Raw genomic sequence first — 25052 nt, 5'->3', positions numbered from 1 at the left:
CTGAATATCGCGAGGCGCTTGGGGTCCTCTTGTAACTCTTAGTCACGGCAGTCATATTTGGACAGAGATAAGTTATAATGGTTTCAGATTGACTATAGTTAAATTACGACTCTCTTTTCACCCTCCTTCACTCCTCTGTAACCCTCAAGACATACTTCACAGCACTAGCCTTCCCAGCCTTCAGGTTATTAAGAGCGGTTTCTACACCCTCCAGGCCACCCGGGGTTACTTCATGGGGATGAGGCTTGAGCCAACCCTCACTAAGGCCCCTGCCCACCATGCGCGACCACACATAAGCAAAATCCTTGTCATCCACGTGGCTACTTCCAACGTTGCTGAACTCAACCCGTATCGTGCTGAATAAATGTTCAGGTGCCTCCGGCGTAACGAGTGACACTGCGCCCGATGTCTGGTCCAGAACCTTCTCAACCACCTGGAAGCTCGATGCTTCGCTGACCGCGTCTAGTGCATATTGAAGACTTTCACCAGCGGGGATAGCATCTCGGATTCCCCGTACGATCGCAGATTCACCGTCCCGGTAGTCAATGACGACATCACCCTTTTCACTGTTCATCAAACTCCTAGCATAACCCATGCCCCTTCCAGCGACGCCGATGATAGGATGGATGTCTGCTTTCTGTAACAGTTTGATCGCGAATGATCCGACAGCTGTCGCAGCACCGTAGACAAGAACTCCTCCTGCAGGCTTGGTGGCCCAAGATTTGTTTCCGAGCCATGGTTCAGGTAGGCCCAAGCGTGCAAACAGTGCGATCGAGGCGGTCAATGCAGCCAAGGGCACTGTAGCTGCTTCCTCGAATGAAATATGTGGTGGGATGTGGAATGTGGCGTGCACTTTCCCAATGGCGTATTCTGCGAAGCTCCCATGCGGTGTCATATAATCGTGGAAGGCAGCCACACGGTCTCCGACTCTGAACTCGGAGACGTTTTGGCCAACCTCGTGTACATAGCCAGCGATATCGTCGCCCGTGTTTTTCCCGTCAAATGCGTCCATCCAGTCAGGGAATTTCCAGTCCTTGGGGTTTGTGCCGCTAACGACGACTTTGATCAGAACCTCGTCCGGTCCGGGTTTGGGAATAGGCACGGAGTGAATCTTAACCTCCATGGGCCCATTCTTGCGAAATACAAGTGCTTCCTTCATTTTGATAGTTGCTAGTAGCAGAAATGAACAGTGGGATGGATGAACGAGGTGATAGAGAAAATAGTAATTGGAAAAGTTAGGGATTGATGAGGGGTTTTCAGTGGGACATCGCGCAATTTATATATCTTTGGTCTACAACTAAACCGGAACTGCCGCTGTGATATCTGCGAGCAAAATGGCTCCTGATGTATGCTTGGTCATCATTTCCATCATCTCAATTCAAAATTATCTTCTTTCGAATTCTTTTGAGCGGAAATGGGCCATGTTGTCGAATGATAATGGAGAGAAGGGCAGGCGATTCTTCGACCGAGCTGCCGAGATCCACAGACCCACACTACACGCTAACCATAAGAAGAAGCATTCGGTGCCAAGACTTGCTAATCCTGGGGATTCGCCGAATCTCAACTCACAACCACATGACCCGCGGCTCGGCTTCTCTGCCTGGTTCTGTCACTCCCGCCATGCTGGCTCCTCCGCCTTTCCCCCGTACTGCAGTAGATGCAAAATGAAAGTAAAGAGCCGCTCAGTGTGTCAGAACTGTCGGCAAAGGAAATATTCGGTGAGTCGCCGACGCCGACCCAGTCAAAGCTCTTCTGCTACTTAAATCAGAAATTATGCGACAAGGATTCGCTAATGTGTAATCCTTAGTGCGACGGAAAACGTCCTTCCTGTTCTCAATGCATAGCAACCAAGAGAGACTGCCCGGGCTATGAAGCGGTGACTTTCCTTCCACCCAAGACTTCTGGGCAACAGATCATCTCTTCTGGGCCACTGGAAAGCCCCATATCACGTGAGGCGTCGCTATCACTTTCCGGATCGTCCACCGGGTGTCTCATACTAAATCTTTCGGCTTTTCGATGGTCGACAGATGAAGAATTCTTCGCTTTAGTGACGGAGTATTTTACTCCCTACTTTAATGGTCAGGAGCAATATGGCCGCCCCAAAAAGCACTTCTCAACCCTGTGTAGCCCCTGGTTGGAGACTGTCCCTCTGCTTCTGGACACAAGCAGAAGTACAACCCTTCTGTCAGTGTCGCTCCGCACTTTAGGCTACTCAATTATAGCCAAAGGAAATAGAGACCGTAGACGCAGTCAATGGGACCTCTGTCGTGCCGAGTCATACACGAAAGCTGTGCATTCTTTGAGCAATAAAATCGCTGAAGATGACGGTGGCTGCAATGAATCCGCTGCTGCTATTATGTGCTTATGTCTAGCCGAGGTAGGAAAAACTTTCGTTTTGTTCAACCAGAGTAAGATTGGCCTCTGACATCTGCAAGTGGTTAGTACCTACATCCCGTGAGGGCTGGATCGCTCATATCAGAGGGATTGGCCGGATGATGGAAATGTGTGGACCAGAGTCATTTACTGGACCGATCGCGCACCAGCTCTTTATCGGGTTCCGGCCCCTAGTTGTACGCATGCTACATCCTTCCCAAACTCGTATTCTATCCATCAAGACTAATATACAAGTAGATACTGGAGGCGTGCATCTCCCGCCAAGACACTTTCCTTTCTTCGGTCGAGTGGCAGACAATACCTTTCGCATTTCATGAACCATCGCCATTGCAAACGCTATTGAGTCACGGTTCTATCCTACCATCTGTCTTACGAAGAGTCCAGACTACAGATTCCCTCCCCCTCAACGAGAGGGGACCCCTGTGTGAAGGAGTCATTGCGGAGTTGATAAATACTCTGCAGGAGCTTGACAAGTGGGAACGGTCTCTGCAAGCTACGATAAATGGCCCTCTGTGTTGGCCAATAACGTCATGCCCATCCTCGCCAAGGTCTAGTAGCGCGGTAGCGGGGTCTTTGTGGTTCTACAGCCTCCCAGTCGCCACAGCAATGACACATTTGTGGGCCTTTCGTGCAGTGTCCTTCAGTCAGATAGCACACCTGTTGTCATCAAATCCGGCGCTTTTTACGGACACAATACGTATCTGCCTTAACGTATCTGGAATTGAGAATTGTCACCAGCAAACAGTTGCCTTCCATAGAATGGTTTGCCAAAGCATGCTCTATTTCAAGCAGGGCACGTTGAGATATTACGGTGCAGCTTCTGTCACGCTGCCGCTTAGAGTGACACAGATGGCCATATGCCTGCTTCATGTGGGAGTGTGATATTCGACTATCATGCTGGGATCATGGAATCCGTTTGTGTCTGGAAACGAATATTCCGGCTCAAAACGGTTCGAGTACCACATTCGCGGAGGTGACAACGATGGCCTCGCTCCTATGGCGTGCCTGCAAATTAACTGCCATGCTTATGTGTGCACGAAACAGCAGCAAGATAGGTCACAAAGTCAGAGAGCTTCACACCAGTCTCATTCGAAAGCTGATGCCCTCCAAAACCATGTTGGAGCGGTGCTCCGACTTCGGTCATAATGTCTAGAAAGGCCGACATCGGCGAGAGATTCGTCAATGACAGGAAAAGCTCACATCAGTGTGAGTCGTTAAAAGCGAAAACGTCAACCATTATGATGGCGGCAATGCCTGCAGTCGAGCGGCGGAGACGAGGAAGAGGGCCGCCAGCCATAAGGAAGGTGGTAGCTCAGCCTCGCGATTTACCCGATTCGGGAGACCGGAGGTAAGCGGAATTACTGTCTTGTGTCTCAAAAGTTCGTAATGATTAACATGAACGGCCCATTAGTCTTGGTCCGTTGGAATTGACCTATTATTGGTCACTAGACTAATGTCAGTACAATCACGTGGATTACCCAATGAGCTGTTGGCTCGAGGACGATCAAGATAGATGTGGAGTACTGTGCAAAGCTGATAGGTGGCCCGTGTCAGGGGTGAAGGAACTACTAAGGCTTTGGGAGCGGGGTTAAGAGCAGTCGGTCGATTCATGGCGGTAGAATGGTTGGTAGTTCGTGTCAAGGTACATAAGTGCCCTCTAGTCCCAGATCTGGGAATTAACCCCCCTCCCCCAGTACCGAGCCGTGTATCAGACCCTCAACCGAAATCGTGTCCATTTGAGGGCAATCGCTGAATGCAGAGCTTAACTGTTCGAACATAATCCATCGTACCAGACTTTGTGAACAATGGAATCCCGCGAAAGCGCCCGTGAGCTCGTTAGGAGCATTGCTAGAGGCCGTGGTTATCTGAGTGAGGAAATACTGGGACGGATGGACCAGGATACCCGTCGAGAGGTCGAGGAAGCAATGCTGAAGAAAGACGAGATAATAGGGTCTTCTGTGTTGACGTATGAATTTTGATTCCTGACCCCCGAGACTCTCATAATGGAAAAACCGCTCATATGACTTGCATCCAAGATTAGCCAAAGACGTCTATAATAGTAGCGCTCGGTTTGTGTTCGAGCTGTTACAGAATGCCGATGATAACAGTTACTCTAAGGCCAAATCCCGTTCGGAAGCACCCTACGTTTCATTTCGCGTCTACCCGCGACAGATTGTTCTCGAATGTAATGAGGATGGCTTCACGCCAGAGGATCTGATCGCGATCTGCAATATCGGAAACAGCTCAAAAACTAGCGTCCAAGGATATATTGGAGACAAAGACATTGGCTTTAAGTCGGTATTCATGGTCGCGTGGAAAGTTCTCATCCAGTCGGGAAAACTTTCATTCTATTTACAGCACAGGATTGGCGACTCGGGAATGGGGATGATTTCACCCATCTGGCAGGAAAGGGAAGAGGAGGTACCAAATGACATAACTCGATTTACGTTGTTCTTGCACGAGACGGGCCCAGAAGAAATCCTTGCCAAACAACGCGAGACGACCCGCCAGCAGTTCCAAGAGCTTCAGGCGACCTTTCTTCTGTTTTTGAAAAACATTGAAAGAATCAACGTTGCCTTTTATGATGACGAAAGCAAGGAAGTGTGTACTACGCTCTATTCACTGGAATACCTGTCCAAGTCTCGGGGTAAACTCGTGGATGAAAAAAGGGAGAACGGTCATATCCATGTGGATACTCGACACTACCATGTTACCAAAATCACGTTCGACAATCTTCCCGTAAGCGAGTACAGAAAGTGCCCAGAGGCTTCTACAAAGTCCGACGTCATTCTCGCATTCCCATTGACTGGAACCTCTATTCCCATCATTGAAGAACAGCTACTTTATGCTTTTCTCCCGATACGAAAAATGGGGCTTCCAGTGAGACACTCCGGCTAAACATCCAAGGGCATCACTAATTTGCTCCAGTTTTTGATCCATGCAGATTTTTATACCGACGCCAGCAGACAGGAAATACCTCTGTCCTCAACCCGGAATACCACTTTACTCAGTTATGTAGGCCTGGTGCTTGCTACAGCAGTGCAGGAATTTTGCCAACACCCAACCTTACAGTATCAATGGATGAAATACCTCCCAAGACGCGATGAGCTCTCCAGTGGTTCATTTTCGCAAGAACTGAGTGCCCATATCCATGCTCACCTAAATATGTCTGATGTTCTTTGGACAAGAACTCATAGCGCACTGCACCCTATCATACGTACGCGAAGACTACCTTCTAGTATGCTCGATAGTAATGGAGATCCTCTGTTGCCAGACTTGAAGCCCGAACAGTGTCTCTCCGCTAAGTATCGTCCAAGAGACTTGAAATTGTTGATGGGGTACGGCCTTGTTTATTTGAGCAATTATGGGTTCCTGGAAAGGGTTCGCCAGGATCTTAGCCGCGACGACTCACTGATAAGATCATTCAGTGTTGATGATGATTGGCATTCGCGTGTGGCTAAGCTCCTGATGTCAGCCTACCAGGAGAGGCCCAAATCGGTGTCTGCGCTTGCTATTATCCCCCTGACTAACGGCGAATGGAGATCTTCAACCTCCATAAAGACCCATCGCATCTACCATTCTCACTGTAACGGTTACCTCATCCCCGAAGTGAACATGCCTTTGGTAGACCCGCGAGCTGAGAAGAACCCCGACCGAGAAAGACTGTTCAGTCAACTTGGTGTTAAGAATCCGAAGGTATCTCGGGTTCGAGACGCTGTTATCCGTACCAGTTACAACAAAACGGTTGACCTCGACGAGTCTCGAGCACAGCTGGAATTTCTCTACCTTACGGCCCATCTTGACCGCCGAATTGATTCTGCGCATTTCTACAGCGACATGGATCTCATAGACCAGCAGAACAGATACCGGGAGCCGGATTCACATACCTTTTACTTTCCTGGAAAGGACCTGTACAGTGCCGAGCAACTACTCACGCCGACGAAACCTTACGGGTCCGGGAAGAGTTCAAGGCCGGGCGTTTACATCCTACATAGCCGCTATATGGAACCCCTCCCTATAAAGCCAATTGGGGAACGCCGGACATGGATGACGTGGTTGTCAGAGTCACTGCAAGTCCGCAACACCATTCCAATTACAGATTCCAACCGGTTGAGCCCAGAGTGTACCTTCATAGCCGAGCATCATCCTGAGAAATTTGTAGGGTTCTTGGTCAAGAACTGGAAATTCGATTCTGCTCTCCTGGGAAAACGCAAACTGATTGATGAGTTGTTGAAACTTAAGGTTGTCTGTGAGAGTGGATCAAGCTATTCTTTGGGCGAGACATATATCCCGATTCCTGAGATTTCATACCTCAGAAAATTTCTTCGGGATGAAGATGATTTCCCATGGCTTAAAACTGATAGTTCCTGGCTTCCTGAACTGAACGATATGGCTAAAGCATTGGGTTTCGGCTATCCAAAATCTGAGTTGGAAGCCTACCTGCGAGCTCTACAGTCTATCAAGGAATCTAGTGATGGTAACCATACAACACCCGATGAGATCGAGCGTGTCTACGATCTGTATGCACGCATCCAGGCTCAGTACAGTGAGTCCTCAACACCAGACTCTTATCGTTCAATTCTTCGGTATAGTATAAGTGCATTCGAGGGGTTTTCGATATGTTGATTGTCTACTTAGGACTGCTTTCGCTTCTAAAAACCTCATTCACGTACCAAACATGGATGATGAAGGAGGGCCGTATTGGGAGTCCTCAGACAATTGCTTGTGGGAAGCGCCCCAATCCATGGAATGCAAAATCCCTCTAAGACGGAAGTACAACGACGTGAAGCATGGAAATTGTCTTGCCAAGCTCTTTCAAAACACGCTAGGTATACCAAACGTTGGGTTGAAGGACTTACTGAACGAGCTGCAATCCTTATCTGTAGAGGGCTGCGACAATATCGACAGAATCCTAATCATGTACAGAGAAATAGATAAGTGCCGCCCGAAGATGAACAAGGAGACTACAGAAAAAGTCCGGTAAGTCATCTATATCGCGGCCCGATGGCAGTGAAACTTACAGCTTCTAGGCGGCGCTTCGAACTAAGGAAACTTATTTATAGTAACGGGAAAGCCACGGGTGGTTGGCATAGTCCATCGCAATGTTTGTGCTCGACTGTCACCAATACCAGAGGGATCGTAACGCTCAAAGACCTCTACAAAGACCTACAAGACTTCTTTGTCGAGCTACTAGGTGTTCAGACATTGACAGCGGAAATGGTGTACAGCAAGCTTCTTGAGCAGGGACGCGCGATGACACCTATCAACGAGGTCAAAGATACTATCTGGCTTCTGAACTCGTACCTACAGAGTGAGGAAGATCCTCCTAGCTCAACAAGCCTACTCGAAAGTAGAGTGTTCCCAGTGAGGTATCCCAACGGTGTCGTAGAGCTGCGCAGCTCTACAGTTGACTTCACCATATCTGACCGAAAACATCTGTCACAATATTTCTTCGACAAAGCCCTGTTTCTTGACTTTAGTACTGAAGAGGTATTGCAGCTAGAGTCTTTCATCGAATGGGCTAAAATTGAGACACGCTATATCTCGTCTTGTGTGAAGGAGATTTCCTCTTATACGGGCGACTCTTACAGGTCGCTGACGTCTCCAGATCGAAAGATATCTCAGAAGGCTTACGGGCTACTGCGGTGAGCTCCATCGATGGGATTGCAAGGATGTGTAAACTCATTAAGATCGATACCAGAATTGCCGTACATTATAAGAGCCCACGACTGGTGGACGGAGAACGAGCGTTTTACGACTTACTGAAGAACGTCGATGTTCGCGAAACCGATGGAATCACCTCTGAACTACATCTACAGCAGGATGGGAAGGACCTCAAAGTCAAGGTCGCGGACGGCGAGATAAATATCGAAGAAATAACGGATGGGCTTCACATCTATGTGCCACGGGATCGGAAAGCCCAGTACATCTGCTTCCTGGACAGAATACACAAAGATCTCTTGGAGTGGATTCTGACGGAGCCATCTACGGCATTATTTGAACCGTACAGCGAGAAGGCACTAACTCTAATGAAAACTATTCTACAGGCGCCGGTGGAGTTCGTTTCTGTTATCCTAGATAGGGCTGGTATGGTCTCCATTGAGACACCAGAGGACTTGTCCGGTGTCGACGTTGACGCTTCCAATCCTACCGACCAGACCTCTGTTGAGAACAGCCATGCTATACGAGGGTCAAGTTGCCGCAGCGACAGCATATCAGCCTGCGATGCAAATGATACAATTGCGAATGAGCTATCTGATGATGGACATGAGGCCCAAGACCTGGGTGAGCAATAATTCACAGAATCACGCACCTACCCGCTTCAGATGGACCCTGATCTCAAGGAATCCTTCGCTGCCGACTTCGACCTCCAGAAACGGAGTAGGTCCGGCACATTGCATGCAGACACCGCATACTTCGATTTCCTTGACTCGTCGTGAACGCCGCCAGGGGAAATACATTCCCAATTCAGGGTCCATTTAACAGGGAATCCCTCAGTCGGGCACTGACTGTTCGGCTGGTTGACGACGATAACCCCGTCTGTTTTCGCACCTTCCACATTGCGAACGAGACATTGAAATCGCCGCGACAGGAGAGCTATCTGTAAATGGCTATATATAGACTTCGAAAAATCGTCTCGCCTAGATTTAGACCTTGCCGCTTTCACTAATGAAGCTCCATATGATAAATATCAGCAGCGGCCAAACGTTTGCGAAGATAAACTCTTTCGTAGTAAAGAAATTCTCATTGTATTCTCTGCTTCTATTGCATGAGAATCCTATCGTTTTGCTTACGCCTTTGTTTCAAATATCATCCACACCGTCGCCTCCACGAATCCATTTGTCGGCTATGCTACCTTTGAGATGGACAACCCAGGCTTAAGACCCCAATACCTCACGACTAGGTATACACCGTTGACTCCCTGTCTGAGAATTGATTATATTACCATTCCCAACCCTCTGTGTTCCCATTGAAACCTGAATATGAGTACCGAAAGTCTTGAGTACCAGTATCAGGAAGTTTAGCAAGTCCAGAACCAGCATAACGGAGGTCAGTCCAGGCCTGGGGTGTGATTAATTTAACTGCCTGGAACCAATTGACGAAGAAGCTAAGATAGAACTTGTTAGCTTGAATAAACGTAGCATGAGTTAGGAACTGATTTAACTTACACAGTCGAGGAGTTTTCGTCCCAGACAAGATTACTACAGCGATCATATAAGGGAATCCACCCCCATTCATGCAATTACCTTGAGAGATCTGTTAGTGGTTGTCTTGGAATAGATGTAGTAGTTGATAGAATATTAAAATATTAAGAGAAGAGCTTACAAATAGGCCTCTTTGAAAGAAAGACGGATTTCATCACGCACACACGGTTTCATAACCCAGAAGGTCTCATTGCCGATACTATTTCCCAAACGAATGCCTGGGACCTCTTCCGTAACAATCCATACCACATAACCCCCCAGCACAAAGCTATAAATGCCTTGCTTCTGTTCCATCGAATCTAACAGCCGTGGTGTAAAGGTTGAGTCCTTGTCCATTAGCTGGCGGTAAGCTCGAAGTTCAGGTGGAACAACAATTTTAGCTTGCTGTGCCCGGATTTCGGGCCGGTCAGCTACTGTCTCCTCCGTAGGAATTTGCTTGTAGATTCTCATGTATCCATTTACTGGCGGAGTGATCCTAGAGCCCACTTGTTTTACCTTGAGCTGAATGCAAGCGTACGATGGCCCACTCCACCGAGGATCGTCTTGTTCGCTGCCCTGAAACTGATGCTCCTCCTTCTGGCTAAGAACGCGCCATCGCTTTTCGAGTTCAATGACGATGCCTGGGCTGACTTCTTCCTGTCCGAACCAGCGAGGTGACATGATGGGCTTCACATTAAGGAACTTATCTTAAGAATAATAAAAGGGATGATAGAGGTATATTCACCGTTGTGATAATAACAGGCGGGGCTTTAGAGTTTATAGTCGTCATTATTACATTACACGGTGCCGCTTGAATGCCGATTTAGAACAATGCTTCTTTGAGGATAGGTCAAGCTTCACTACCATGAATTAACAAGTATTGATTGACTGTCTGGTTATGCTGGCAGGTGAATGGTCCTTCCTTGTATGTGCTGCGAAAACCAGCCTGCAATTCCGGGTCCGTCATGTATGCCGCGAGATGACCTATACTCCTGTTAAGCTGCACTACCTGTATTGACATATGAATAGTAACCACTCACCTCAATCATGTAACGCCATATCGCTTTTTAACGGAGATTACAATATAGTTGTCGGTTGATGTTGAGGCAGTACCGCCACAACAAGCACCTCATCGCGTTCGTGATCTTTACCTTCTAAGGTCGGTAGTAGGATGTGGCATGAGCAGGGGCCGGTGCGGACGAGGCCTGGTTAGTGTGGCGGTAGCGCCTCCCTTATTATCAGGCCTGTCCTAAAAATGGATGCCCTGGAGTAGATTTCTGCGCCCATAAAAGAAGTTGCATTCGTAACCTTCATACTGCGATGCTGGTCCCTAATATTCTAATTCTGTACAGCGTTGCCTGATGACTTTCCACCACTGAACTACCTGCAGGTTTTGTCAGGGACATGGCATGGGGAATCACGGACCATGGTCAACACCATGGTTTGCCATATTTTAACGTTTTGTACATAGACTGATCTCGAGCGGCCTAGAGAATAAATAACCTGCAGATCGAGGCCACTAGTCGAGCCCCGTTATGCTACTACTACTTATCCTATCATCTTTCTCATTGGAAAGCATTTGGAACAATTATCTACACGTGTATCGCAAAGCACCTTGACTTTCACTCTACGAAGGCATCCGCGTAGAATGGGTCGAATTTGGCTGTCATCATGTATCAACCAGGCCTTCAATATTGAATTGAGAAGATAGGTGTGCTGTAATGAAGATGATGGAAAGAGGAATATTCAATGAAAATACATGGAGATGAAGTGAATACTTTTCCAGTGAAGCTATCGTTTAGAATGAATAGTTACATATGAATAGCACTGTCTATATAAAAGCACGGGCAAATGATCCTTCTTCTTGCAGTCCTTTGATCATTTCTTTTGTTCCAATAGCTACTGCGCCTCGTGCTTCCGTAAGCTAAGTCTCTCGAACTCAGAACCGAAACGGAGATTTCCTCAGTCGAGGAAGAACGACACGATGACCAATAACATGCTGCCATGCGGCCATCTTGAGCGAATTTGGGCGTCTGTACCTCACCTACGCAACGGAGAGAAGTACCGCATGTTGAAACCCGGCGGCTCACAATTTAGACTCCACAGAGACCAACTCCTGGATTGGGAGAACTTCACCCAAGAGGTAAAGGTTCTGTCTAATCCCTATTGTGGGAACCATTATCCCCTTTATGCCCGTTGTACCAAACGAGACCTTTGGTGTGGCAAATGAGATAGGGGTGTTGTGCGAGGTGAAGACGCACTGAGCGTTCGAGCCAGGCAAGGAAGAAACTTGGAAGAGTTTCACAGCTCGAAAGTTTGGTGAGTCTCCATTATTTTTAACTGGGTAGTTTAAGTCAGTATTCTGACCCAGGTTCTTGAATGAATAGGCCAGCTCTCTCGATACATGGATGATCATCACTGCAGGTATGGCATCTACACGATCTATGAGCATACTTGGTTCTTGAAAAGGGTCGATGACACCCACTTTGCCGTGTCTCAGCCAATAAGTGCCAGTTCTGTCTCAACATCTAGTGCCCTATCGCTCCGGGAATGCCTACTGGCTCTTGTCATCGCGGTCGCTGATGAAGAAAGAAGCTACTACCCTGCCAGATATGGCAAACGTTTAGTGGGTAATAGTTTGTTTGTGCCTCGAAATTGTTCTAACGGCATAACCAGACTACTCGAAGGCAGACCATGATCCGAGGATCGAGAAGCCCACCTAATCTGAGAGGGAGGTCCTCTTAACTTCAATGTCATAGAACCTCGGAATGACAGAAATCAGCAAGAGCTGATCCCTCGAAATACCTTTCCTGAATTTGAGGTTTTGCATTGTGAGCTAATCTTTGGGTTGCCTGCGTTGAATTCAGAAGTTCATTGATTTAGTTGATCATTTCTGCTTTCAGAAGATAATCTAGTACGAGGAAGGGGGAGTACTTGGAGTTAGATAGGCATGCACCTTAGCCAGAAACGATTTTCAGATTTCTCAGAGTTTACGTACCCCAACTTTTGATAGTAACCATCAAATTTACCAACCAGTTGCATAGCAACGACAAGATCAGTAAGAGGCCGACCTTCATCCAATTGTTTGACCCTAGGCAGACTGGGGATGATAAGCGATACACTCTAATCCGTATTATCTAGCTATAGTCTGATTAACTGATTGAGACAATACCATGCTCATCAAAAGGACAGGCCATATATCACGTTTTCGGAGGTAGCAGTAACAGGTCGTTTTGCGTCCCCTAAGGAGTAATGACCGAAGATGCACCATGTAATGTCAATGAGGCCTGTTTGAAGGAGATCATGCTCCGAGAAACGATTCTGTGGCAGAGCCTTGGTGGTGGTAACTCTCGATTTCACATATGTTCAGGCAAGTTTGGTTGTTCTCCATGCAAAGAGCCGTACCTGAATTATAACTGGGACGACTGGCTCGTGCGTAACGACCGACAGTGCTCCCCATATCTGGTTCAAGACCTCAATCTCCTGGACACTGGATATTTCATTGACTGTGTCTAGTGCCAAGAAAGGGCTTCTGTCGGGAGGAATGGCATTCAGGATGCCTTGCAGAACCGCACTTTTTCCGCGTGGGTAGTCAATGACAAAATCGGCCATTTCACTGTTCATTAAATCCATAGCATAATCCATGCCTCTTCTAGCGATTGCAATGGGTGGATGAATATGGCTTTTATTTATTTTTTTTTTTTTTTGATTTCTTTTTTTTTATTTCCTGGAAACATAGTTAGTATCATGGCTTGTCGGGAAGTATATATGCGTTGCATGAAGGCCGGCAGAGCGCGAAATGAGTCAAGTTGGACAACAATGGCCAGCCTGATTGGGCGTAAAGGTTACAGTCACGTAATGAAAGAATTCTCAAAATGTCAGCTGACATCATACGAATCGAAATAAGTAATGGTAAATATGAAGCAACCTATGGTTAGTGACGTACCTATAATGACCTTGGTAGAGTGTCATAGTGAATGAAGGCGGGTGGTGACACACATACGAACACCGAAGAGTTTCCACCCCGTCGCTCCCCCGTCTCCAACTTCCATACTTCAATCCCACACCCCCGTCCCACACCTCCATGTGCCTAGGGCATAAATGCTTACCTTTCTCTTGAAACAAGTACCGTATCATACAGTGGTTCAATCATGTGGAGTTTCAGTTTCAGTGACCGAATTTTCGATATCGAGGGGGAAGATTTCAAAGTGGTGAGGCAGCTGACCGAGGATGACAATGCGGAAGTTGGTGAGCGCAAGGTTCTAGCAATAGCCACGCGACAGGACAAAAGGTACCTGCTCAAAATACGCTATCAACTTGACCCGGAAGACTGTGACATAGAAGATCTGGACAAGACCTTGAAGGTTGCTGAACAGCACTACTGCCATGAAGTGGAGGCTATAGACCTTCTGTCTACACACGGATATGGGCCGAAGTATCATAAACACGAGACCCACGAACAACCTCATTGGATGCCTTTTCCTGGAGGGTACCTTGAGTTCATCGTTATGGAGTTTCCTCCTGGGAAGAACGTTGATGATATCCTAGAGGAGCTTACCGACACCCAGCGCAGGAGTATCAGAAAGCAACTAGCGCATTTATTGGAGTAAGTTGGTTTCGCATCCTGCCACAGAAAAGAAAGGGCGTTCTCCATTCTGAGCTAACGTATACTGACTATCTGGCAGGCTCATGCGCCAGAATGACTACAAACTGACTGAGCAACACCCAAGCTACCTTCATTACGATGCTCGGGCAGACAGGCTCTATTTAGTGGATCTTGCGGGCCTTGGATATACCAACTCAGCCACATCCTATCCGATCGATGAGGAGAGTCCGTATGTGACAGCATTCAACATCTGCCGGAAGGAGTACTCGAAGCCTAAGCGAACCCCGAAGTCCGGCGACATTCCATTGTCCCATCAGCCTATTAAGAAGGAGAACCAGCCCCCAAGGAAGACTTGATTTAGCAATGCTGCATCGAAAACGACTGGAGTCTACAGACCTCAGTCTGACTAGTTAGAACATTGCCTTCTTTTTGCACGGGATGCCTGTCGTAAATATTAGGCGAAGGAATCCCTCAGCGTCGCTATATTAGCAGGTGATACTAGCCAGGTCTATCAAGTTTACGCAGGATGCAATGGCTCTATGTACAAGTTATTCGTATCTAAATCTCAAGTTTGGATGGCATTTTATATTGGTATCACTAAGATCAATTACTGTTATCCAGAAATAAATTGCCATTAGATACCTCGATACTGGGTCTCATCTGCGACAGAGAATTTATGCATTTAGCCAGACAGATATTGTCATTGTGCTCAAGGCAGGATATATTTTCATTCGTACACATTCCCCTTTTATTCCCAACAGCTTTCAGGAGACTGCGAAGAGCCTTTCCACGCCACCGTTCTCCGTCCGATAACAAGCCTCACTGGACATTGGTGCCACGCCGAAATGGACAAAGTGGTTGGTGTTGGCTTCCTCAGTCATCCTGTGAAGCTGGCACTTTATTTGATATTAGCTCAAAAGACTCCAGAGAGTTGAAGCCTCATGGCAATTCAGAGAAAATATAAGACCTCGCATCAGCGGAATATATATCAATCTGTCCATACTCTCCTTGAACATCGATATTCGAAAAGTGGATACTACAATACCAGATTATAAATAACGCCTCATTCAATCTACACAACCTAGAAGAGCGACCTAAAGTATTTAGCTAACTGAAACTACTATTACACACCTGGAATAATCACAATTCGAGCGTCGGACATGAGCGAAAACCGACAAAATTGTCAAAGGCCACTCGGTATCTATCTAGAGAATGCGCTGCCCAGTTCTCTATTCCGAACTCTTTACGATTTTGTTGGCTTAAGGCCCCTCAAGGCGTGGAGGAATATGAACATAAATACGACGTGGAATAGTATTAAGCCAAATTTGGAAGGACCCTGATTTTCCACGTTCAGCCACGGCTTGGATTCAAGGAAGCGGCTCGGCCCGTGGCGGGTCTACAGATGGGGCGGCCCTGGGATCTGCGACTGTGTTTCCGGTTTTGTTTTCATAGTGCGGAGGAAGCAGTCAATCATTTGGTTAATTCATGTAAATCCTATACTATACTAAGAGCAGTCAAACTTATGGGTAGACAAACCCTTTTTCAAATGTGGACGCCAGGGCGTAATCAAACACCAACGCAGACATAGTATCCCAACCACAAATTATCGCATGCTGCATTAAGCTCCGTGTTCCACTCGCGCAGTTGCGCAAGTGTGATTCCCGCTTCATTAGAGATGGACCAACAGTTCTCTCCATCCTTGATCAGATGAAAGGATCTGCAGTTCTCGACTATGTCCGGCAGCTGAGGCGTCGGGCTTGAGGGGTCGTTCGTGGGGTCTGGGGCTGCCGTCGTTGTGGTGGTTGTACCGGGGATGTGTACGCAGACGTAGTAGTCAAGCCAAAGGTTCGAGCAGTCTGGGGTTTAAGATATAATTTGTTAGATTACTGCAATGTGAGCGTAGAACGAATGTGAGAGGCATGAATACCATCGTTGACCTTGGTATTCCAGCTCTTGAACTGGGCCATGGAAATGCCATAGGATTTAGAGATAGTTTCGCAATTGTCGCCAGATGCTACCTTATAATACTCGTCGCAGTTGTTGACAATGCCGGGCATTTGGGGAGTCGGACTGAAACCCGGGTCTTCGGTCGGCTCGGGCGTTTCAGGAGTGGTTGTGGTAGATCCCGGGACGTGTATACAGATATAGTAGTCTAACCAGAGGTTTGAACAGCCTAATTAGATGAGTTGCATGTCAGTAACAAAATATCACAGTCCCTCCCGTCGTCAATGAAAAAAATGGGCGGGTAGGGCTTTCTTACTATCATTAATCTCACTGTTCCAACTCAACAACTGAGCCGTGGTAATACCATATGTCTCGGCGATAGTGTCACAATGATCGCCAGAAGCGACCTTGTAGAACCCATCGCAGTTATCGACAATGCCTGGCATAGTAGGCGAATTGGTAGGCACAGCTGCGGTGGTGGTTGTGATGGTGCTGGGAGTTGGGACTGAAAACTTAGACGTCGTAGTTGAAGATATCGTTGTCGTAGACATGGTGCTTGGTGCATCGTCACTGACGGTTCCGATGACACAGTACGACTTGGTCGTATCAAGATCTGGGCAGGTAATACCAGGGTTTAGCTGCTGAAGGCCCTCAACAGATAGCCCCCAAACATCAGCAAAGCTATCGCAGGTATCACCTTTGCTAGCATCCGTAGTAAAGGAGCACTCAATTGTACGTTTGGAGAGCGCACAGGCTACGCCTTGAGCAAGTCCGGCGACAGTGAGGTACTTGAGTTGCATTTCTCTTCGTATGAATACGGCGTCTTTGGGCTAGTTTTAGGGCGATATGAGCCTCCTATACAGGGTTGTTGAAGAGAATGAGGTAATGATCAGCGACATCTGAAGGGTATACACTGGCTTATATACTCATCTGGACACAACTAACCATTCCACTACCATTGGCTTGACTCCAGTCGACCTGTTCCACCACGTCGAATGTGTCATTTTTCATTGTCAATCAGCGAGCCGAAGACCGGGATTGTTAGACTGGGTCTTTATCATCTGTACCCTGTACTTGCGCTGTAGACCGCAGACTATATGACTAAATGGACGGCTATCTGTCATGGTGGAGCGTCGGTGATGGTTCCTGCGCTAAATGGACTGGTGGGGGCAACGTCTACGAAACCAGCCATTCAATCAAGACATTCAATTTATAACGGCTCAGTCAATGGTTGAGACCATAGTGCGCATGATCAGAATTTGATACGGGGATGACCTTGATCAAGAGCATGTAGGGTACATGTGATGTGTATGCTACATTAGCGTAGTAACCACTCCTTGGCTAGGGATCAGTTGTCCAATCGATATTATCGTGAGGCAGGAGGCGAAAATTCATAATGAACTAACCAAGCACCATTGTAAGCGAGATTAGCAATAGCGACCTTCCCAATGTGGTAAGGAAGGAGCGGAAGCAGCCGGCAAGGCTGGGATCATGGCTTTCCTTTAGCGCCTTGTCCACATTGGCTACGACTACCTTATAAGGCTAGACCAGTGCAAAAGACTAGCCAGGGACCATTTGGCGCACTTTATGGAAAACGAATGTAACGTTGCCCGCAGCGCCAAGGCTTGGCCCAGAAAACAGAGGCTTGAATGGTTCCTCGCTCCGCTCCGATGTTTCTTTAGATCGTCTTGGCGCGCCATGTCACCTTGACGGAGGCGATGACCTGACCCAAATCCAAGAACGGACCTGCGCTATCTCCTGTTAGTTCGGGCGGAGGAATCGCTCGTGCTCTTTCAAGACCTACAGTTAGTCTCGGGCGACAGGGGTCGGGAGATTACCTGCCAAGGACCCCTATTCCACTCCCTCCCCCGACACACATATTTTACAAATATTCTCAATATTCCCTGCCTCATTGCTAGTAGTCACCGGAAGTCCGTAAGAGCTGGACGGTACTATTGAGCAAGGTCAACGTGTTTCTCCCGGTTCTAGCTTCGCTATTCCAGTCTCTCAACGTCCGCTTTTGGCTCGGCCCGTCAAATCCCTCAGCCATGCCTTTTCTCCAACCAAAATGGCTCATAGTACTCGGAGCCTTGATCACTTCCTCGCCTGCGGTCGAGTTTGACTTGGTGTTTCCTCGAAGCGATGCCTCATACTCACCAGCCGAGTCGTTCCCATTCGTCTTTGCTGTGCAGAACACGGAAAGGGCAGAGCTTCTCAACCTCCAATTATCCTACTACATTTACAAAAGCAATGACGGGCTGAATTTTGATAACCAATTATCTATGGTCCATGATTTCTCGTGGACAAATTGGTCGGGCAGCGCAGACCCTTACTTCGTCTACGACTACTTCGACAACAGCTTTAACACATCCGGTCGTTGGTTGGTTCAATGGAAGCTGAGCTGGGAAAGCTGCAATGTGGAAGCGCTGACCCACCGCCATGATAGTGATGGAGTCTCTGAACACTACTACCATTGGACGGCGGGCTTCTATATCAACAATTCCAGTCTCAAGGAGGTGGACCTTGTCGCAGCTACCGCAAATAAAAGCTGCCCCGGAAGCCCCAACGGAATCGTCATCAATGTGACCGATACAGTCATGAGTTCTCCTTCGTGGCTCAACTGGGCACACCGGGACACATGTGTCGTTACTGAAAACACAACTGCCAGTCCTACAACCTCTACCCCGGACCCATGTCGTATTGCGATAGACGAGGATACGGCCGAGAGCATGGCTGCCGCTCAGCAACAGCGCTTCTGCTACCTTCCGGTTCCCCCTGATAACTGTCCTAAAGAGGAGAATGGGGCTACACAATCGGCTATACTCGGTGTATGTGGAATGCTAACTGTAATTGGAGCTTTGGGCCTTGCCATCTTGTAAATAGATATTTTGCTGATGTGTAGCTCGGGCCAACATGGATAAACTTTCTTCGTGCTTACGCCTATCGTCTTTCAAAAGCACCAAGGAATCGATAGTCAGCAGCATATCTTTGGTGAAAATTACATGATTCTCTTGAAACTCACCGCAACTATTCAATAACGATAGTACATAAAGGGTATCTTCTTAACACAATGTGCGATATCCAACCTACGTAAATCACAAGTGATCTCTCTAAGGCTACTTTCACTAAACGGTTTAACACTAGCTTATACTACTGTCTTGGCCTCCACCACACACCCACTACCTGCAAATCACATTCATTTTGAGTCCTACCTCCGCTACCTGGCCTTAGTGTGGGCTGATATCACGGAGGCCGGTGCGCACCGATCATTCCCATCTTTTCCAAGCCGGACCGTGCCTACAAATTTAATGCAACCTTTAGAGTTTACGGTCAAGATAAGTACCCACAGCTTACAGAACATAGGAGATTTGACGGTAGAGGGGGAAATATCAGACCCTTTCATGCCTGCCAAGTCCTCTCAAGTGGGTTGGAACACTACTGGACCTCCTTTCATCGATAAACGTCAATCTTGGGAGTTTCACTATAGCGAGACACAGAACAGATCCTTCATCAACTTTGATCCATACACATCTATTCTCCTCTCTCTCACAAGGGTAGTCTCCTTCGCGATTCTGACTGCTTTCCAGCTCGATATATTCTACCCGCCCTTTTCCCTCTCTCCGGTCTATCTAGGGATCGCCCTACCCTGCGCTAATATCGGATTAGGAAGTTCGCCCCCCACAGTTGTGGGGAATTTCCCGCGCTACTGCCACCCGTCATACCGCCGCTCTACCCCCAACAATTTCGACTTACGAGCTGACAGAGAAATTGCGCCAAGGATAACTAAGGTGTCGGTTCGCGAGAAGCCACCACTCATATACAGTTGCAAGATAGATACTTACCCAATCAGCAATCATGGTATGTCTTAGATTGCTATGTGTCCCTGCCGCAAGATGAACACCGTGGGGGGTCGCGTGCAACGCCCGGTCGAGAATGATCGTGAAATCCGCTTTCGGAGCTTTGGAAACAAGAGACTTGCATGTGCTCGATGTTGGAATCCTGGTTATTGTTTCTTATATAAATGGTAATACTTTTCCTTGTCAATATCCTTTCTCCTTCTCATGATTCAACTCCTACCTCAGTCACGCTCTTTCCTTCCGGCACAGCCCACACAGTCTTTCCTTAAATTCTCTTTTCATTCACACACGGTCTTTGCCTTGAGACATCTCCTTTTCTTTCCTATCTATTCCTCTTTTTCCTTCCTATTTCCCTTTTTTTTTTTTTTTTTTTTTTTTTCCTTTCATCAAGGTTCTCTCTATCTTTTATTCCTTTTCCATGGTGGCCCTCGCTTGGCTCGGTGTGGCAGCAGCCTTCGTGCTGACCGCATGGCCACCTTCAGCTATCGCAAGCCCTGGCTTCCGTAGCTTTTCCAGCCAGAGCTACAATAGCGGTGCTTCCGCTTGTCCTGAGCGCTGCCGTGATGCTGGGCCCAATACGGGGAACTGGTCGGTGTACTCGGGCTTCAAGCAGATCCGGAAGTGCAAGGAAACGATCTTCTATGACTTCTCCCTGTTTGACGATGTTGATGATTGGGAGAGAACCCACCGCATTCAGGCCTGCTCTTCATACGGGCCGGACTTTGCCACTTTTCCAGCGACTACAACTCATGTTACTTCTAGCAAGCCCGTTGATGTTCAGTTTGAACTTGGGTGGTGGCAGGAGGGTTTCGGTCTGGCGGGTGCTGGGCTGCGGTCAATTGTTAGGCAGATGCGCCACTATGCCGATGGAGAGCATGGCAAGTCCGATAGGCCATTTATCATATACGGTCAGTCTGGTCAAGCTACAATCGGGTTGTATATTGGCCAGGGTCTGCTGAAACAAGGGCTCGGCGAGTCTGCGCTCAAGCTCTTCCAGGACAATCTTGGCAATCTTGCCATCTCCACCCCTAGCTTAGCTATGCAGCTCTGTGAGGAAGGCTATGATAGCACACATGTATTCGGTATTATGGCGACGAGCAATGGAACCTTTGCTCCCATACAAAGTGCAATCAAGTCTTGGGCTAATGCGACGTGCTTATCGTTCCCCGGATCTGTCAAGCTTGCGGGCTCGGTGAAATTCACTACGCCGCTCCTGAATGACAACCACACTACCGCGGCCAATTCCACTTACTTAGGGCGCAATCTGGTTCAGAAAAGGGGGAGTGGCGAGTGTACAACTGTACAGGTTGACGCTGGGAACGGCTGTGCAGACCTGGCAGTGAAATGCGGCATCTCGGGCGCTGACTTCACGAAGTACAACCCCGGCAATGATTTCTGCTCCACGTTGAAGCCTAAGCAGCATGTTTGCTGCTCTGATGGAATTCTTCCTGATTTTCGTCCCCAGCCCAACGAAGACGGCTCATGTAGGGCATACCAGGTCCAGGCCGATGACAATTGCGACAGCCTCGCTGCGGAATACAGTTTGAGCAGCGATGATCTTGAGAATTTTAACAAGGACACCTGGGGTTGGAATGGCTGCGAGCTTCTGTTCAAAGATACAGTTATGTGTTTGAGTGAAGGAACTCCGCCCTTCCCCGCAGAGATCTCCAACGCTCAGTGTGGTCCCCAAAAGCCAGGCACAATCCCGCCATCGAATGGCTCGAATATTGCCGATCTCAACCCTTGTCCGCTCAACGCATGCTGTAATATATGGGGCCAATGCGGCATAACTGCGGACTTCTGTGTTGATACAAACACTGGGGCCCCGGGAACGGCTGAGCCAGGAACCTACGGCTGTATATCGAATTGTGGGATGAATGTTGTGAAAGGATCTGGGTCTGGGGATGTCAAAATCGCCTACTATGAAGGCTACTGCCTCAGCAGGAAGTGCCTCTTTCAGGATGCTTCGCAGATTGATACCTCGCAATACACGCACCTTCATTTCGGCTTCGGAACACTGACCGACTCTTGGGAGGTTGAGACAGGGAATACACTGTCCACCTACAATTTTTGGCGAGTTCAAGAGACTCTCAGGAGCTAAGAGAATTCTTTCGATTGGTGGGTGGGACTTCTCAACCATGCCTGAAACATACAAGATTTTCCGTAATGGTGTCAAACCGGCGAACAGGCTAACGATGGCGACGAATATTGCCAACTTTATCAAGGACAATGACCTTGATGGTGTCGATATCGACTGGGAATATCCAGGGGCGCCTGACCTCCCTGAAAATGACCCTGGGACGGAGGAAGACGGTCCCAACTACCTGGCATTTCTTGTCGTTCTCAAAAATCTCTTGCCGGGAAAGTCTGTCTCCATTGCCGCACCGGCATCCTACTGGTACCTGAAGCAGTTCCCCATAAAGGAGATGGCTAGGATCGTCGACTACATTGTCTATATGACCTATGACCTTCACGGCCAGTGGGATGCGCATAACAGCAACTCACAGGAAGGCTGTGATACGGGTAATTGTCTGCGCAGCCAGGTGAATTTGACAGAAACTAAACAGTCTTTGGCAATGATTACCAAGGCAGGTGTCCCTGGCGCAAAGGTTATTGTTGGTGTGACAAGCTACGGTCGTTCTTTTAAGATGGCAGACCCAAATTGCTGGGGGCCGGACTGCCTTTACACTGGCGACCGCTTGAATTCTGACGCGAAGAAGGGCGAATGTACTAATACAGCAGGTTACCTTGCTGGCGCGGAAATTGATAATATCATAAAAGATTCCTCTCGGGTCGTCAAAAGCTATGTCGACACGACCAGCAATAGCGACATTCTCATTTACGATAAGGATGAATGGGTCGGTTACATGAGCACCGCCACAAAAAGGGCCCGCACCACCCTGTATAGCGCTTGGGGCTTGGGTGGAACCTCTGACTGGGCCAGCGACCTGCAAACCTATCATGATGTTCCCAAGCCGGCGACAAGCTGGGCCAACTTCATCCAGCTTGCCAAAGCAGGGGAGGACCCTAAGACTGACCAAACGCGTACCGGAAACTGGACCTCGTATAACTGCAGTAACGATAATGTTGCAAATCTATTCGACTTCACACCCTCAGAGCGGTGGAAGAACATGGACACAGATACAGCGTGGCGTGACATTATCCGAATCTGGAAGGACACCGATCGCCCGCGCCATATGACTTTCATGGAATCTGTTGAGAGTACCACCTATTTCAAGGCTCAGGCCTGCGATAATATAAAGTCCTCGAGCTGCAATTCCATTGGTTGCGAAGACGCTGCAAATGGAGACCACTCTGGCCCCGCAGCCTTTCTCATCCTGTACTCAATGGCCCAAATTCACGAGATGTACAAGGAATACTATACTGGCTTATTCCACTCTCTTACCCTTGTCGGTACAGCACTGGATGATATGGAAAACAAATTTGCGCCTATCCCACCAGAAGAAGATACCACCTGGCTCAATATCCTTATTGACATGATCACTCTTGGTGCCCTGGGCACTGCAGGGCCGCTGTTCAACACAATGCTTAAGGACAACGCTTGGTTTTCTGGCAGCGCCCTGGACAATACAAAGGACACAACCATGACCCTCCTTGGACAAGGTACAACTACCGCCAAGGATGTACTACCTCCGGCTAGTAAGCCCAAATGGTCGCCGGAGGGACAAGATGAATTTTCTGCCTACCTAGGGCAAGTGGTGTGGGGCTGGTCTAATGTCACATCGCTAGCGTTGGATGACCTCTTCGGTGGAAACGACACGAGCATCGATACCCTCTGGGAACTCATATCAGATGGCAAGCTCATCGAGGGTAAGAGGGATACTGACCCCCCTGATACTGGAAATACCCAAAATGAGCTGCTTGCCAATATTAATAAATGCGTCGTCGGCTTTGCATTGCCCGCATTGTGGCGCCAAGCTGGATCTTATACTTTTATCATTGATTCAGGCCAGTCTTGCGACGATGACCCGGACATCAGCGAGTACTTGGACGACGACACCATTGATGCCACGGCTGTCTGCGTTGACAATCGGCAATACTACCTCGCATATCCGGATGGCGATGCGACTGACTGTACTTGCAAAATCATCAACGATTCCGGCCCCTGTCAAACGGTCTGCAAAGACAACAAATTCTCTGCTCCCAATGGAATCGAATACATCTCCGGCGACAATAGCTACTACGGCATCACGACCAACGAGCTAGTCAAGGGCTCTGTCCGGACCTGGATAGCTAACGGGAGGGAGAACGGCGCTAACATAGCAGATCCAACGAACCACGGCACCATGTCCGATCTGATAGACGTGGATGTTACAACTCCCGGCTTCATGCGGATTCCTGTTTGTAGCCCCGCCCGCGCCTTTCAATCCTGGGACACGGCCGACAAGGACTCAAGCCCGAACTGGCCCTGCGACATCCCGCCTGGTAAAGATGAGTGCGGTGAGTCAACCTTTGTGGACCAAACTAGCGATGCATCACCAAAGGTAGAAGACTGCCGCCAGATCATCAAGAACATTGAGGGCGATGCATCCACTAGCTGGACGACCCAGGTTGTCGGCCATAACCAGCGCGAGATTGCCAGTCACGCATCCTGTCATTTCGGCATTGAGGCTACTAAAACCAACGGGAATGTCAATTTCAAGGTTGGCGGGCAGGATGTCATTGATATTATCAACGATGCTATCGACAAATTTGCTAGGGATGGGCTGATCGGCGCAAAGGGAAACATGGATTGCAATGGTAATGTCAAGAGTGAGCCGGTGCTGTGGGGGATATACTAGGAATGTGTAAGCGCTATATTGCTGGCCGAAGATGACAGGTCGGTTTATCTTGCGAAGGAGATGGACGTGTTTGTTTGACTAGAATGTGATGTTATATACTATCTGTGGAGGCATTCATGTAGGCTTGGTCACGTGCTTGGCGCGCGGGCCGCCCACGCAAAGCATCGTTTCGCGTTGTTTCGCTGCGCGCACCGAGATAGCCAATAGAAGCACTCTTTTGCCGCATCTTTGCGTTCGTTTTGTCTGCATTTTTGCTGTTTCATTG

General features: G+C 48.2%; 10 protein-coding genes across 10 annotated transcripts; 7 read left to right on the top strand and 3 right to left on the bottom strand.

The window, feature by feature from the left end:
- Positions 1-127: 127 nt before the first annotated feature.
- AtWU_06859 (zinc-binding alcohol dehydrogenase family protein) lies at positions 128-1159 on the bottom strand (the record flags this gene model as incomplete). The annotated part of the gene is made up of 1 exon (XM_035501968.1): positions 128-1159. The coding sequence occupies one exon, from the start codon at positions 1157-1159 to the stop codon at positions 128-130; it is 1032 nt and encodes a 343-aa protein (XP_035357861.1).
- A 175-nt stretch (positions 1160-1334) lies between these two features.
- Positions 1335-4160, top strand: AtWU_06858 (Zn(II)2Cys6 transcription factor domain-containing protein; the record flags this gene model as incomplete). Its single annotated transcript, XM_035501967.1, has 8 exons — positions 1335-1718; positions 1808-2377; positions 2436-2570; positions 2632-2867; positions 3616-3742; positions 3806-3849; positions 3949-4036; positions 4089-4160. The coding sequence occupies 8 exons, from the start codon at positions 1335-1337 to the stop codon at positions 4158-4160; spliced, it is 1656 nt and encodes a 551-aa protein (XP_035357860.1).
- Positions 4161-4199: 39 nt separating this feature from the next.
- Positions 4200-8690, top strand: AtWU_06857 (uncharacterized protein; the record flags this gene model as incomplete). The annotated part of the gene is made up of 6 exons (XM_035501966.1): positions 4200-4360; positions 4431-5274; positions 5323-6980; positions 7033-7374; positions 7425-8039; positions 8096-8690. 6 exons carry the CDS (start codon positions 4200-4202, stop codon positions 8688-8690), a joined length of 4215 nt encoding a protein of 1404 aa, XP_035357859.1.
- Positions 8691-9716: 1026 nt separating this feature from the next.
- Positions 9717-10259, bottom strand: AtWU_06856 (ankyrin repeats (3 copies) family protein; the record flags this gene model as incomplete). The annotated part of the gene is made up of 1 exon (XM_035501965.1): positions 9717-10259. One exon carries the CDS (start codon positions 10257-10259, stop codon positions 9717-9719), a length of 543 nt encoding a protein of 180 aa, XP_035357858.1.
- A 1303-nt stretch (positions 10260-11562) lies between these two features.
- AtWU_06855 (ankyrin repeats (3 copies) family protein) lies at positions 11563-12323 on the top strand (the record flags this gene model as incomplete). The annotated part of the gene is made up of 4 exons (XM_035501964.1): positions 11563-11746; positions 11856-11897; positions 11966-12204; positions 12255-12323. 4 exons carry the CDS (start codon positions 11563-11565, stop codon positions 12321-12323), a joined length of 534 nt encoding a protein of 177 aa, XP_035357857.1.
- A 1406-nt stretch (positions 12324-13729) lies between these two features.
- AtWU_06854 (uncharacterized protein) lies at positions 13730-14540 on the top strand (the record flags this gene model as incomplete). The annotated part of the gene is made up of 2 exons (XM_035501963.1): positions 13730-14184; positions 14264-14540. The coding sequence occupies 2 exons, from the start codon at positions 13730-13732 to the stop codon at positions 14538-14540; spliced, it is 732 nt and encodes a 243-aa protein (XP_035357856.1).
- Positions 14541-15750: 1210 nt separating this feature from the next.
- Positions 15751-16928, bottom strand: AtWU_06853 (LysM domain-containing protein; the record flags this gene model as incomplete). The annotated part of the gene is made up of 3 exons (XM_035501962.1): positions 15751-16040; positions 16112-16357; positions 16445-16928. 3 exons carry the CDS (start codon positions 16926-16928, stop codon positions 15751-15753), a joined length of 1020 nt encoding a protein of 339 aa, XP_035357855.1.
- A 1248-nt stretch (positions 16929-18176) lies between these two features.
- On the top strand, positions 18177-19007 carry AtWU_06852 (ankyrin repeats (3 copies) family protein; the record flags this gene model as incomplete). Its single annotated transcript, XM_035501961.1, has 1 exon — positions 18177-19007. One exon carries the CDS (start codon positions 18177-18179, stop codon positions 19005-19007), a length of 831 nt encoding a protein of 276 aa, XP_035357854.1.
- Positions 19008-20403: 1396 nt separating this feature from the next.
- AtWU_06851 (chitinase) lies at positions 20404-22086 on the top strand (the record flags this gene model as incomplete). Its single annotated transcript, XM_035501960.1, has 1 exon — positions 20404-22086. One exon carries the CDS (start codon positions 20404-20406, stop codon positions 22084-22086), a length of 1683 nt encoding a protein of 560 aa, XP_035357853.1.
- Positions 22087-22123: 37 nt separating this feature from the next.
- On the top strand, positions 22124-24787 carry AtWU_06850 (chitinase; the record flags this gene model as incomplete). Its single annotated transcript, XM_035501959.1, has 1 exon — positions 22124-24787. One exon carries the CDS (start codon positions 22124-22126, stop codon positions 24785-24787), a length of 2664 nt encoding a protein of 887 aa, XP_035357852.1.
- Positions 24788-25052: the final 265 nt, after the last annotated feature.

This window comes from Aspergillus tubingensis (assembly GCF_013340325.1).
Source record: "Aspergillus tubingensis WU-2223L DNA, scaffold_8, whole genome shotgun sequence".
Lineage (NCBI taxonomy): Eukaryota > Fungi > Ascomycota > Eurotiomycetes > Eurotiales > Aspergillaceae > Aspergillus > Aspergillus tubingensis.
This window is presented reverse-complemented; position numbering and strand designations above follow the sequence as displayed.